This window comes from Suhomyces tanzawaensis (assembly GCF_001661415.1).
Source record: "Suhomyces tanzawaensis NRRL Y-17324 unplaced genomic scaffold CANTAscaffold_8, whole genome shotgun sequence".
Lineage (NCBI taxonomy): Eukaryota > Fungi > Ascomycota > Pichiomycetes > Serinales > Debaryomycetaceae > Suhomyces > Suhomyces tanzawaensis.
Window position 1 is genome coordinate 283,478 of NW_017963643.1, and position 12,789 is coordinate 296,266.

The 12,789-nt window shown below is 48.0% G+C and overlaps 5 protein-coding genes and 1 pseudogene across 6 annotated transcripts; 2 read left to right on the top strand and 4 right to left on the bottom strand.

The window, feature by feature from the left end:
* Nucleotides 1-23: 23 nt before the first annotated feature.
* CANTADRAFT_8215 (Thi4-domain-containing protein) lies at nucleotides 24-2,448 on the bottom strand (the record flags this gene model as incomplete). The annotated part of the gene is made up of 2 exons (XM_020211259.1): nucleotides 24-570; nucleotides 1,421-2,448. 2 exons carry the CDS (start codon nucleotides 2,446-2,448, stop codon nucleotides 24-26), a joined length of 1,575 nt encoding a protein of 524 aa, XP_020062178.1.
* A 549-nt stretch (nucleotides 2,449-2,997) lies between these two features.
* Nucleotides 2,998-3,067, top strand: CANTADRAFT_t241 (annotated as a pseudogene). Its single transcript has one exon. The product of its transcript is annotated as a tRNA-OTHER (tRNA).
* Nucleotides 3,068-3,513: 446 nt separating this feature from the next.
* CANTADRAFT_57055 (tRNA (guanine-N2-)-methyltransferase) lies at nucleotides 3,514-4,827 on the bottom strand (the record flags this gene model as incomplete). The annotated part of the gene is made up of 1 exon (XM_020210655.1): nucleotides 3,514-4,827. One exon carries the CDS (start codon nucleotides 4,825-4,827, stop codon nucleotides 3,514-3,516), a length of 1,314 nt encoding a protein of 437 aa, XP_020062179.1.
* Nucleotides 4,828-5,538: 711 nt separating this feature from the next.
* CANTADRAFT_324155 (uncharacterized protein) lies at nucleotides 5,539-6,139 on the bottom strand. Its single transcript, XM_020208453.1, has one exon. It carries the CDS (start codon nucleotides 5,907-5,909, stop codon nucleotides 5,604-5,606), a length of 306 nt encoding a protein of 101 aa, XP_020062180.1. The 5' UTR covers nucleotides 5,910-6,139; the 3' UTR covers nucleotides 5,539-5,603.
* On the top strand, nucleotides 6,000-7,924 carry CANTADRAFT_102637 (uncharacterized protein; the record flags this gene model as incomplete). The annotated part of the gene is made up of 2 exons (XM_020206161.1): nucleotides 6,000-6,043; nucleotides 6,094-7,924. The coding sequence occupies 2 exons, from the start codon at nucleotides 6,000-6,002 to the stop codon at nucleotides 7,595-7,597; spliced, it is 1,548 nt and encodes a 515-aa protein (XP_020062181.1). The 3' UTR covers nucleotides 7,598-7,924.
* A 466-nt stretch (nucleotides 7,925-8,390) lies between these two features.
* Nucleotides 8,391-11,204, bottom strand: CANTADRAFT_23892 (putative ATP-dependent RNA helicase; the record flags this gene model as incomplete). The annotated part of the gene is made up of 1 exon (XM_020207014.1): nucleotides 8,391-11,204. One exon carries the CDS (start codon nucleotides 11,202-11,204, stop codon nucleotides 8,391-8,393), a length of 2,814 nt encoding a protein of 937 aa, XP_020062182.1.
* Between the last annotated feature and the right edge of the window lie 1,585 nt (nucleotides 11,205-12,789).

Below are 12,789 nucleotides of genomic sequence, written 5' to 3' on the forward strand. Positions count from 1 at the left end.
AGATATCATGATATATCGTGGCCCTAATTCTGGGTGGCGTTGGCCTTCTTTCTTCTTTCCACGTCCCAATTGTAGAGTCTGGCAGTGTTGACCTCCATGGTGGTGATGTTCTCCTTCAAGAACTCCAAGTCCTCCTTAACCAACTTCAACTGCTCGGTGTTCTTTCTCAATCTCTCGTTCAACAACTCCACTGCCTCATCCAAAGGATATTCCAACATCACGTCTGCCCCCAACCACAAGTATACCGAATTCAAGTTCTCCACATCAATGGTGGCCTTGGTGTAGAGGGTGTCGTTTAACTCGTAGTTGGTGATGATGGTCTTGTCTTCCTCGTCGTCGTCCTCTTCAAGATCGTTCTTCTTCTCCTTCATGTAGTTGATGATGTCGAGGTTCTTTTCGATGTCCGGGATTTTGGTGTTCAAGTCGTTTAACTGCTGTCTCTTGGAGGCTTCCATGTACTTGTACTGCTGTAAACGGTCCTGGAACGCCTTGATGGTGTTATCGAAGTCCTGTTCGGGATTTTTCACCACATTTTCCACCTTATCTATGAATGGGGCCTCAGGAATGCCTCTGGGGTTGGAATTTTTTGGTCTAATGTTAGTTGATGTTGGTCTAGAGGGGAATGATGTGTTGCTGTACCGGCAGCGGTCCTTGGGGGTACTTACTTGAGAAAGTCGGCCATTTTATTGTGGATAGAACGTGAATGGGTTTTATGAAGATCGGAGTGAGGGAGTGTGTCGCGCGACATTTTTGCATTCGGAGACAACAGAAGGCCCAGTAACATCCATACATCAGTGAGGCCAGGAATAATCGTTAAAGGACTCGGCTAATGGAGTTAGGTAGATCATTTTCTACTATTGGACCAAGAGTCTTTTATTATGGAGCAATTGAAAAAATATGGGTAGAATGTAAGGATTTTTTACTCGAGCACGGTAGTCAAACAAGTAACAAATTCTGGTCCGCCAGGGTGGGGATAAGCAGCGTTAAGACGTTTTTATACTCTTCAGTGTGAAATTTAGGCACATTGATACCTAGAAACAGTGCAAACTCCATCGGTTTGGACATTATGGAAATAAGCAGTTTTCCATGTTAAAACACTCTTGAACGTTGGTTATTAATCTTGTGCATTGACCCAAAAGACATTTAGTACATTTTCTTTACATCTAGATCCGTGTTGATGTTGCCGACTTCAGATTTTTGAATGCGCTTCCTTATTGTACATAGAATATGAAAAAGAGTGCCAAACGAAATGTGGAATCATCTAAGCCAGACTGCTGGAACCAGAGGACGCTTCTATCTTCTCTAATTCCTCTCTGTGTCTCTATTTTCCCTTCTCGTGACTCTCTACGTGTCCTCACTTTACTACATGGCTCATATATTGGCTGCGAAATTATGAAATCAAACTCTGGCGGAACCGTACCCAGTCTCGTTCTGCTTCTTTCTGGCGTCGAAAGCATTCAATACAGCTTCGGCAGCCTTGACTCCCGAAAGGGCCATGGCACCAAAAGTGGGTCCCATTCTGTTGGAACCGTCGACTTCGGCCAACTCCATTCCAGCAATCACCAATCCAGGAACAACTTCTCTGGTGCCCTTGACAATGGCGTCCTCGGCCTTATTCATGTCGAGTCCTCTCATTCCTCCCAACTGGAAGCCGTCAGCAGTGGGCTGGGCAGGCGAAGGGTCGTTTCTGAAGCCTCTTGTGACGTCCTTGGGGGCCTTACCTAACTCCTCGAGTCTTTTGGCAGAAAACGCCCCAAAAGGTCCGTCGTGCCCAGTGGTGGACAAAACCACATTACAGTTGATGGTGTTGGGGTCCATACATGACTGGGTATCGTGGTTCAAAGCCACTAACGTCCAGTTAGTGACCACACCTGCGATTCTCAACTGGCCTGAAACCTCGTCTCGACGAGTGATTAAGTCCTCGACGGCTGTAGCGTTGAACAACTTGACATTGGGGAACTGCAACACCCGCGACAACAAGGTGGACATAAAGAGGGCTGCATGCTTGACCACCACGTAGTCACCCTCGTCATCGTAGGCGATTTCCAACTCGTCCAAGAACAAGTGGGCTGGCTTTCTCAACACCATGGCTGAGAAGAGCTGGCCTCCCAACCAACAACCTCCGCCAGGCGACACCAGGGCCTCGATGATAGCGATCTTCAACTCGGGACGGTTCTTGGCCAACACGTACGCTGCAGACAACCCTGCAGAGCCAGCACCCACTATGACCACGTCAGACTCGGTGTACTTGTCTAAGTCGGCGAAATAGCGTCTTGTCATGGCACGAGAGACTGTGCTCTCGCGAATGGGTGCGAACTGGAAGTTGTCCCAGTCAGCGAACTGGATGGAGGCGTTGTCGGCTTCCGAGGACATCTTGATGGTGGTGTCGGGCTTGCGGACCTGAAATTCAGCCACTGGGGCACTTTGGAGCATGGTAGGAGGAGTCATGGTGAGTATGGTTGTATATTTAAACCAATTGATCTTATCGAAAGACTATGCAATAAACTATGAAATAGTAATCACTCCAACTGGTATTTATACCGTTGGATCATACAGTCGTGAAGCCCCCTTCCCTCTTGTTGCATACAATCAGGGCTGGGCCATGCGTTATGGGAGCCTTTGCTCGCGGGTCCATGGCCCACAAGGGTCCGGATAAGACCTCCAAGCGCATTTGATGGGTGCAAATTATTGATGTCGCACTATTATAAACTCTGTAATCGCATGGCGATCAGGGACGAATCAGGGACGAATCAGGGACCAAGTCGCTGTATGCGCATAGGGGAAACCGGTTGCTGTGTTGGGGCCCTGGTATATTGGTGAGTTGATTATTAACTAGGTGAGGTTAGGAGATGGGTAGGGGGAGTTTTCCAGGTTGGGGCGACTGACTATCGAGGTTATGGTTAGTTTCCTATGGGGAATTGCATTATGGTCATCATAAATTAGTTTCCAGATTCGAGCAGGTTTGGGTATTGCTACGGTGGCTATTATGTATCTAGACTTGCGATAGTTTAATTGGTTAAAACATTTGCCTCTTATGCATTTAATGCTGGTTCAATCCCTTGCATTAAAATATCGTTACTCCTAGACTTGGATTAAGTTTGGGAGAGGAAGAAGTCTATTTAGTCAGTTGACCAAGATTTTTGTGACTTATTGATCCCCGATAGAGCTCGAAGGGTATTTTAAGTTGAGTTGAGCAGGATATGGGCTTGTAGTGCTCTACCTGTCGCTAGTAGGATGGCTAGTAGGATGCTATGGGAAACGATTGGCTGGCCAGAAAGTTCAGCAAATCCTACAGGTCTTGGAATGCTGTGCTTGCGCTCTATGTTTGTTACTCACCTATGTAGCCAGTATTTACGCCTTTTTCACCACGAAGTATGGCATGGGGGGATTGGAAAATCGTGGGAAAGCATCCATAACTTCCAAAAAGCTAGTCTTCCCTAGTAAATAACTTTTCTATTTCTAGCTGGTCTTCCCTACTCCAAGTCTTCTCTATCATGGCCATACTGTCTCCACTCACCTGCTCTTTTCGCTGAATCCGTTGAAGTACCTCTCCCGGAAGTCCTTGATGCCCTGGCTCTTCAATCCATTCGAAGTCTGACCAACGTAGCTTTCGTCACGCTTGACATACACGAGAAGCCTACGCGACCACTTGTTGAACTCCTGTTCGAGGTTATAGATCAACTCAAGTTGGGCATGCTGGGGTATCTGGTTGATCTCGAAGTCGTCGTTAGCTGTGGGCATCCAGAAGGCAAGACGTCCACCCACAGGAAGTCTGGACGCTGAAAATCGAAGGAGATCGTCCAAGAGATTGGAGAGTTGGTATGGCTTTTTGGGCTGGATGAAGTCTCTTCTCAAGTGGGCCTTTTCGCCGTCAATAACCACATTCTCGCGTCCAGCAGCCTTCTCGGGGTCCTTAGCTCCACACACTTTGAGACCTTCCCGCACTCCGTAGGGTGGGTCACACACAATGGTGTCAATGCACAAGCTCTGTCTGAGAGCGTTGTTGGTGAAGTCCATGGTCAAGACGTCCACAAACTGGAGTGAGGTACCGTACTGGTTGAAGTTGGCCTTGATGTTACACTGGTCGCTCTTTCCGCGAAGGGTTCTGATGTCGATGTCTGATCCGATGGAAATGCCTCCATAGTTGGCAGCAGCCACCAAGAAAGAGCCTGTTCCTGCAAACGGATCGTAGGTGAACTTTCCTTGGTCAACTTGGGCGATGTTGCAACTGACCAACGACAATTCAGCATCAAATGAGGTGGTTCCGATGTACTTTCTTCTTCTCAAGTCGTACTTGTCCAAGATGTTGCCCACCCTGGCACTCAATTGGATCTGTCTGCCGAACCACATTCTCTCGGGAGTGGTGGCCTTGTCGTTACCAGTTACCTTGTATTCTTCGAGCACAGTGAATATTTCGTCGGGATTCTTCATGCGGATAGGTCCCTCGAACGCAAGGAACGAGAAGGACTCGATCATTGCGAACTTGGTCTTGTTGCTTCTGGACCCCATGTAGCCTATGAAGTCGAATTTGAAGGATGCTTGTTTGTAGAGTTCGAACTTGTCGTGGGAGGACTCCTTGACACTAGCATGCAATTCGTCCAAGTCCTTTCCCTGGCCCCAGAGCTCGTAGATGCCTCTGCCTAGCACTGATCTCTCCATTATCTGCTGGGCCTGCAAGTCGTTTTCCAACTGGACGATGAGGAATGGGTTCTGTTCATCGTGGTGGGACATGTCGATGGAGATGCCATGCAACTGGGCGAGGGACTCGATCTCGGCCCTGCGGAAGTTGGGGTACGCCTGCGCGAAGTATATCAAGTAGTCCTTCATGGCTGGATGTGGAGATGGTTATGGTGCTCATCTCAATTTTCATATCGGGTTGTGCGCGAGCCAAATAGACTGGAGGCTACGGGAATATGGAGATAAAGCCTGGAGTACCAGGGAGGGAATCACTATTTAGATAGTGCTTGTGATGAGGTGTTGGTGGATTACCAACCTGATTTTTGGAGGCGTAGTGTTGAAAGTGGTGGGAGATAATCGTAAATGGGCCAATAACTGGAACAGTACTGTCACCACAGGCAGAATGAAGGGTATTTACATGAGTAGCCCTACTAATATCCACACTGTAATACTCTTGGGTCTAGTTTCTTCACTCCCGTCTTATAAGATGTCATAAGCAAAGACGTTCGGGCGAATCATCTCCCCCTTCTTGTCAGCTGGGTCCTTTAATATTACCTAGTGATACACCCCCAGCAGCGGTGATCGTAGATCATATTTGTAGGACTTATTCGAATTTCTGGTTACATGAACGATACTGAGCCAGAAGTCCACCCGTAGCACCTTATGAGATATCGTAGAAAGAACCTTAAACTATCGGTACTTCTACCAAATACGTGTAATGCATGGGGTTCCACTTTCTTTCTTCCTACGTGGCCCCATTCCGGTTTTTCAACTTTTTACTTTAACTAGTAGCGAAGGAAATTTATCTTCAGCTAAGTTCAAAATTGTAGAATTATTGCAAAAATAGCAAGTAGGTGGAAACCAACAAAAAATAGGAAAACTATTAATATAGGAGACTATCCGCTCTAGTCGGCCTACACTCACACTCAGTGATCACCCTCAAATGCCCACCCCATTCCTTGCGTCCCTTCTTGTGGTGGCTTCTGGCGAACTGCCTGTCTCTTCCACCAGGCGCGAGGGCGCACCGCCCAATCTTCGCTACGCTCGCACCGCCACTTCTCGCTAGCGAGAGAAACCCGCCCAACGCTCGCACCACGCCCGGCGGCTACTCCCTGGCAGTTTCTCGCACCACCGGCCACCGCCACCGACCCAGGCGCACGGCCGGGTAACCCCCAGTCCACTATAAAAGCAACCATCATCGCTGTCCCCAGACGCCAGCGTGAATCATACATAGTTTTGTTTAGTTTTATAACGGTATAACACTCAATAAACTAGAGATCTTGTATTATAATTAGCTCCGTACTTTAGTTTAGTGTCCAGTTATGTCCACCTTTGATGACGACGAGGCCCTCTTTGAGGATATCTAGTGCGTATTACTGACTTGATAGTTCCATCCATCCCATTCTAACCATTTAGCGCCGATGAACCCGAAGCTCCATCTAAACCAGAAGTCAACGAGGCAGTGGTAAAGGACGACGTGCCAGAAACCAAGGACACCTCTGCTCCAGAAGACACTCAGAACACCCCAAACACCCACGAAGAAACTCCAGCCCAGTCCCACCCTGAAACCCAACCAGAAGGCGAGAACAGCCAGCAACAAAACCAACCTCCACAAGATGCACAATACGGCCAGCCACAGGGCCAATCGCAGTACGGAGCACCACCTCCAGCTCCTAGCCACGGAGGACAAGCCATGCCTCAGTTCCCTGGCCAGCCTCAATTTGGCCAAGGATTCCAGCAAACACCACCACCACCTCCCCCAGTGGTCCACCAGCCATCCAACATCGGCAAGGAAAGCGGAAAGATGTTCATCGGAGGTCTCAATTGGGATACAAGTGAAGAAGGCTTGGTGTCATACTTTTCCAAGTATGGTGAAGTGCTTGACTACACCATTATGAGAGACAACAACACTGGAAAATCTCGTGGTTTTGGTTTCTTGACATTCAAGGATCCCAAGTCCGTGGACGAGGTCATCAAGACAGACCATATCTTGGACGGTAAGCTTATCGACCCGAAGAGAGCCATTGCCAGAGAAGAGCAAGACAAGGTCGGCAAGATCTTTGTCGGTGGTATTGACCCAATGGTCAACGAAAAGGAGTTTAACGATTTCTTCTCTCAGTTCGGTAGCATTATTGATGCCCAATTGATGATCGACAAAGACACCGGAAGATCTAGGGGTTTTGGTTTCATCACCTACGACTCGCCAGATGCAGTTGACAGGGTCACCGTCAACAAGTACTTGACATTGAAGGGAAAGGCTATGGAAGTTAAGAGAGCTGAACCAAGAGGCCAGCATCAACAGAATCAGGCGCCACCACCTCCACAAACCAATCAGTACAACAACTATGCGGCTGCTTACAACCCGTATGGACAGGGCCAGTATCCCCAACAACAACAGCAAATGGCTGCATACGGCCAAGCTATGAATATGACCCCAGAAATGATGCAAGAATATTGGCAAAGAATGCAACAATGGTACATGTACCAGCAACAGGTTGCCCAAGGACAACAGCCAGGTGCTATTGATGGAGCAGAGGGTCAAGACCAACAGGAACAACCTTTGAACCCTCAACAACAAGCATCTGAAGAAAGAAACGACTATGGCAACCAGCCCAGAGGCGATTCAATCCATGAATCCAGACAGTCTAACTTTCCAAGACCCCCAAGTGGCCCAAGCGGAAACGGGAATCAAAGAGGTAATGCTAGAGATGGCTATGATAACCCCCACAGAGACGGTAGAAGAAACAACTTGCCCAAGGGACCAAGAAGAGCACCTCCATCTGGTCCATCTGGAGGCAACGGTAACGGTAATGGTAACGGAAACAGAAGACACAGAAGAGGTGGGAGAGACAGAGGAGACAGAGGATACCATCCATACAGCAGAGGTGGAGGTGGAGGTGGAAGAAGAGATCGCCAATAAAACTAAATAATGAATAAAATTCCTGGTCGATGACAGTATGTAGATTCTACATGGCCTTTCAATGCGGCTATGAGAAGATGTTCCCAAAAATAGTAAGCAGTTTGTATATACATAATCACGAGTTGTAACGGCTCCTGTGCTTTAGAAGGTATCTCGCTTTCGGGTGTATTGAAGCATGGAAATTATAACAGTTAAGCTTTGATACATATTTATTTTCAAGAATTGAATACTGTCATGAATTGAACATGAAAATAATCTTGGTCAGATTGCATAATAATAAATTTGAATTGTATGTAGAAAAGAACAAGGAATAGGTCATTATCCAAGCGGGGTATTACGAAAGCTAGAAGTTATGTTTCAGATATTGTAATTCTGGATCAATATGGTGTACTTATCTTTGAGATAAACATTTTCCTCGTGGCATTGGATTCAGATATCTATGATCCTCCGCAAAAATAGTCCATCCAATAACCATACTTTATTGTTGAGAGATTAAATCATGAATGTAATCTGTAATTTCCTTTAACATAAATTGATGAAGCAGACATGGAAATTGCCCTTAATTCATCACCTCTACCGATAGTGAACATGATTGTTAGCATCGAGCAGAACAGATGAGTAGAGTGAAGGCAAAAATAAGTTCTACTGGATGTTCGAGGAACCTGCTGACCTGTAAAGTGTATCCTATGAACCAGCCATACTACAGATCGGTCTACTGTCCAATTCTAAGTAGAATTCTATTACCAATATTGAGTCTATAAAAAGGCCAGCGGTCCAGGCTGCGCCAGCAAGCTCATCTTCTCTTGGATGGCCTTGCATTCTTTTCCTTTCTCTTCTCCTTAATGTTTCTGTTCTTTCTGATTTGCTCGGTGCTTCTGATTTCTTGTTGCTGTCCAGGCTTGTTGTATCCCTTGACCCTAATTCCCGAGTCCATGGCCTTCTCGACCTTCTTCTTCTGCTTGTGGTAGTCGTCTCTGAACTTGTCGGGCAACTTGGGAGCGGCTGTCTTCTTGTGCTTGAATCTCTTGTCGTTGGCACCTGCATCGGTCTTTTCGATGGCTCCGTTTCTAGCAGGCTGGAGATTCCGTTGCTTTCTCCATTCGTCGAACCGTCCCGATCTGTAGGTGGCTGGGATCTTGTTACCACTCTCTCCAATGATGTACTTCTTGTCGGTGGACTGGGAGTTGATGTACTTACCCTTCTTGGTGTCCCATCTCATGACTTGTCTATTCAGCGACAGTTCGTCGTTCTGCAAGTCGAAGGTTGCGTTGGAGGCCTCGTTGGCGAACGAGGAGTTGATGGTCAATTGCTTGTCCTGGATGGACGAGGCTGGGGCGTAGTGGCTCAAGAAGAATTGAGGATCTCTGAACGACTTCTTTTCCTTCTTCTTGGACTCGATGATGTCATCAGCATCCTCAAAAGCATCCTGCAACTCGTCCTCGTTGACCTGGGCCGAGTAACCGACTTCTCCCGACTCCTTTTTGAAGATTTCGTCTTCAATACCGTGGGTCAAGCCGGCAATTCTCTCTTTTTCCAACAATTCCCTCCTTTCCTTGGCTCTTCTCTGAATAGGAGCAAGCTGTCTTCTTCTCTTGTTCATAAACTCCACCATGCTGTTCTCGTCCCTGTCGTTACCCTTCTTGTTGAACTCGAACACGGTTTCCTTCGAGTATCTGGCGTTCAATTTTTCTAAAAACCGTTCCTTCTCCTTCTCTAAGTTGGGGCCAAACAACAAGTGCTGGTCGTCCCACGAGCCGGTTTCCATGATTTCCTTGCACCTCTTCAATGACTCCTGCGAGGCAGCTTGTCTGGTACGGTAGAACAACTTTTCAGCCTTGATGGAAACGTCCTTTATCACTCCAAGCTCGTAATCATTGCGGAGCAAGTTCTCGTACAACTCCTGGAAGGTCTCCACGTCGAGTCTGGGGATGGCACCCACCACCAAACGGTCGATGTACGACACTTTTGGAGCCACATAGGCACTTCCCTGTTTTTCCTTGAGAATTCGGGACTTTTCCTCAAACATTGACGTCAATAGCACCTTCTTTCCCAAGAACAACTCGAGATCAAGTAAGTAGGGCAACTCCTTCTCATTGACAAGTGAGTAGGCCCAACCAGTGTTACCTGCTCTGGCAGTTCTACCCACTCTGTGGATGAAAATCTTCGAGGATGCTGGCAACGAGAAGTTGATGACGTTTGCCAACACGGGAATATCGATACCACGAGCTGCCACGTCGGTGACCACCAACACGTTGGTGACTCCAATACGGAACTGGTAGAGTTGGTTCTTTCTGGCGTGCTGGTCAAGCGTACCGTAGATATACGACACCAAATAGCCTGCGTCCTTCAACAAGGTGGTGATATATTCGACGTGGTGCTTGGTGGGTACGAACACGATGGTAGACTTCTCAGAAGGAAGCACGTTGGCAGGAGGCAACCGTTCCTTCTTGAACTTGAATCTGGTGCGCTTTCCGTTGACTTCCTGCGCTTCCTCCTCCTCGTCCTCGTCGTTGGACCGTTTTTCCATGTCTTTTAATTTCTTCAACTGCTCAGGCGTACCCAACGGCAATTTAATCACCTCCTGGAGCACGTACAACAAGTTGGCCTCCTTCTCGTTCTTCTTGGAGGTGAAAAAGGCCATCTGTAACTCGTCAGAAACCTTAGTCTCTGCGTCCAATCTGACCAAAACTGGCGACGTCAAGCCAGCCTTGGCAAAATCAACCAACGACCGAGGCAAAGTGGCAGAGAACAACAACGACTGTCTCTGTGGGGGTAATGCGGCCAAGAGCTCGTTCAACTGCTCGGCAAAACCCATTTCGAACAATCTGTCAGCCTCGTCAAAAACGATATATTCCACCGTTTTTAAGTCCATGTTCATTTCGACTTTTAAATGCAAGAATCTCCCCGGAGTGGCCACGATCACGTCGGGGTTGGACATCACCGACGAGAACTGCTCCTCCAACGACTCACCACCCACCAAAACGATGGATCTGAGGTCGGTTCCTCTACTGAATTCCTTAACCTGCTTGAAAGTTTGCGAGGCCAATTCTCTGGAGGGCGACAAGATAATTGCCCTGGCACCCACACGAGGACTGTGGGACTTCAATTTCTCCACCAATGGCAAGGTGAAGGCTGCAGTTTTACCGGAACCGGTTCTGGCCATACCCACCACGTCTCTGTTTTCCATGATCAACGGGATGGTTTTCCGCTGGATGGGCGTAGGCTGACGATATCCCTTCTTGGAGATGTTGGTGAGCAAGAACTTGGAGAAACCGAACGATGCAAAAGAGCCTGCCTTGGCCTTTTTGGCTTGGGGATTGTTGGCAGTGAAGTATGCGCTCAAGTCCTTGGCTTCCAGCTTGGTTGTGCTTTCGTCATCCTCGTTGTCCGACAATTCTAACGATGGAAACGCAGACTGGCCTATGGCTGTGCCATGGTTGGACTTCTGCTTCTTCTTGGATGGTTTTTGTTGTTCTTCGTCTTCGTCGTCGCTGGAAATTATGTCCTGAATTTCCTGGTTTTCTTCCTCGGACGAGTACTCGCTGTCCGAGTCGTTTGCTAACGCAAGCGACTTGGTAATGTCGTAATCCAGCTCACTATCAGACATGGTTGTGGAAGTGATCTCATCTCATCCCGTGAAAAATTAATGGGGAGCATCACGTGACGAAACTTGGTATCAGCGGTAGGTGCACGCCGGAGGATCGACTCTTTTATAGTAGCTCAATGACTTCGAATCATGGCGACTCCAGAAAGCAGAGGCAGCACAGAAGGGAGTCTGGGCCTAAAAAGCGCAAGGGTGGGCACATCCAATTGAAGAATAAATTTCATTTCCCCAAACTTGTGTAGAAAGGTGAATGGCAAGGAGAGTGATTGCATTTCTTCCCAAGTAGAGGAAATACGATTGGGAGGAAGTTCGAGGGTTCCCGTTGGAAAATCAATTCCAGTCTCACTGTGGGTGCATTTCATCAGGCACATCCAAAATCTGAGGGGGTGTCACGATAAAGGTGCGTTCGAGTGAAATGAGGTAAAATTAGTACCGATACGGTTTAAATGAAATTCGGTATTTTTTCGGAGTTGTTGACAAAACGTATCGAAAACCGAAGTGGGAGGGGCCCAAAGCATATGGATCCCCTCTTCTCTAATTGTACAATAGTGCTAGTGGTATATACCCGGGGATAATAGCAAAAAATATTAAAAGTTGGAAATGGAAGCATGGGCCGTGTATTGTGCAGCCCACCGAGGGGTGGTGTGGTGGGGGTTGTCTGATTGGTGTTCTGCCAATTTGGGACGAGGTTGCAAATAATCTAGCATTCAGCCTCAAAGAATGTTATTGTCATGTGAATTGCATGCCTAAAGTGAGCCAATCGCAACCAGTAAACACGGTGCGGCAGCCCTGTCATGCACCCGACGCTGACAGGTTGGGCCCATCCTGGAATTGGCAGTGACAGCTGGTTATGACCCCAACAGGGCCCACACGTGACAGGACCGCCCTCCCAGATCAAGCTGCCACTTGTACGAGGCAGACTCGTGAATGAGGTACGTCGCTTGTAAGCGCAACTGCGTTGTGTCAAGGGGTTGGCGCGAGGTGCTGCCCTGGATCAGGCCCAGGTTCGGCTATCATGCCCAGTTGCGCATGTGTCAGCATTGCCCCATTCCGGGATTCGGGATTCAAGTGGAACTAAAGTTTCGGGCCAACTTTGAAGCTTAAACAGCGACATGTTCCGGAGATAGTATAGCCGATAACATAAAGGCAGCGAAGCGCGTTCGAGTAACTGAAAGCTTAAGTTGGTTACGGAGAACGCAGATAGGCTAATGTGCGTAGCCAGCACGAGCGGATCGAACACGAGGCTGGGGGAGGATGGCCAGGTAGAGGAGGCCGTACCAGGGTGGCTTTATCGCCGTATCGGCACTGGCGTGGAATTCACCGGCTCAACTGCTGCACAGGCACCTTTAATGCCCAAGTAGGAAAGGTTTGACCCGAGATTATTTTGGCACAAGCCTCCACGGAGGTAAGCGACCGCCCAAAAAATGTTAAACGAGGGGAAGCGAGAGCCAGAAAATTCGATGGTGTAGACAATAGATAATAGATTGCGCATGCCGAAGAATCTAAACCGGCACCACGGATCCTTGGTCCAAATTTTCACAGGATTCCAGCGAGTGAAATGGTAAATCTCATGCACCAGTTAGAGTGG

Coding starts and splice junctions, on each gene's coding strand:
- CANTADRAFT_324155 (XM_020208453.1), bottom strand. CDS start 5,909: ATGTATGATTCACGCTGGCGTCTGGGGACAGCGATGATGGTTGCTTTT.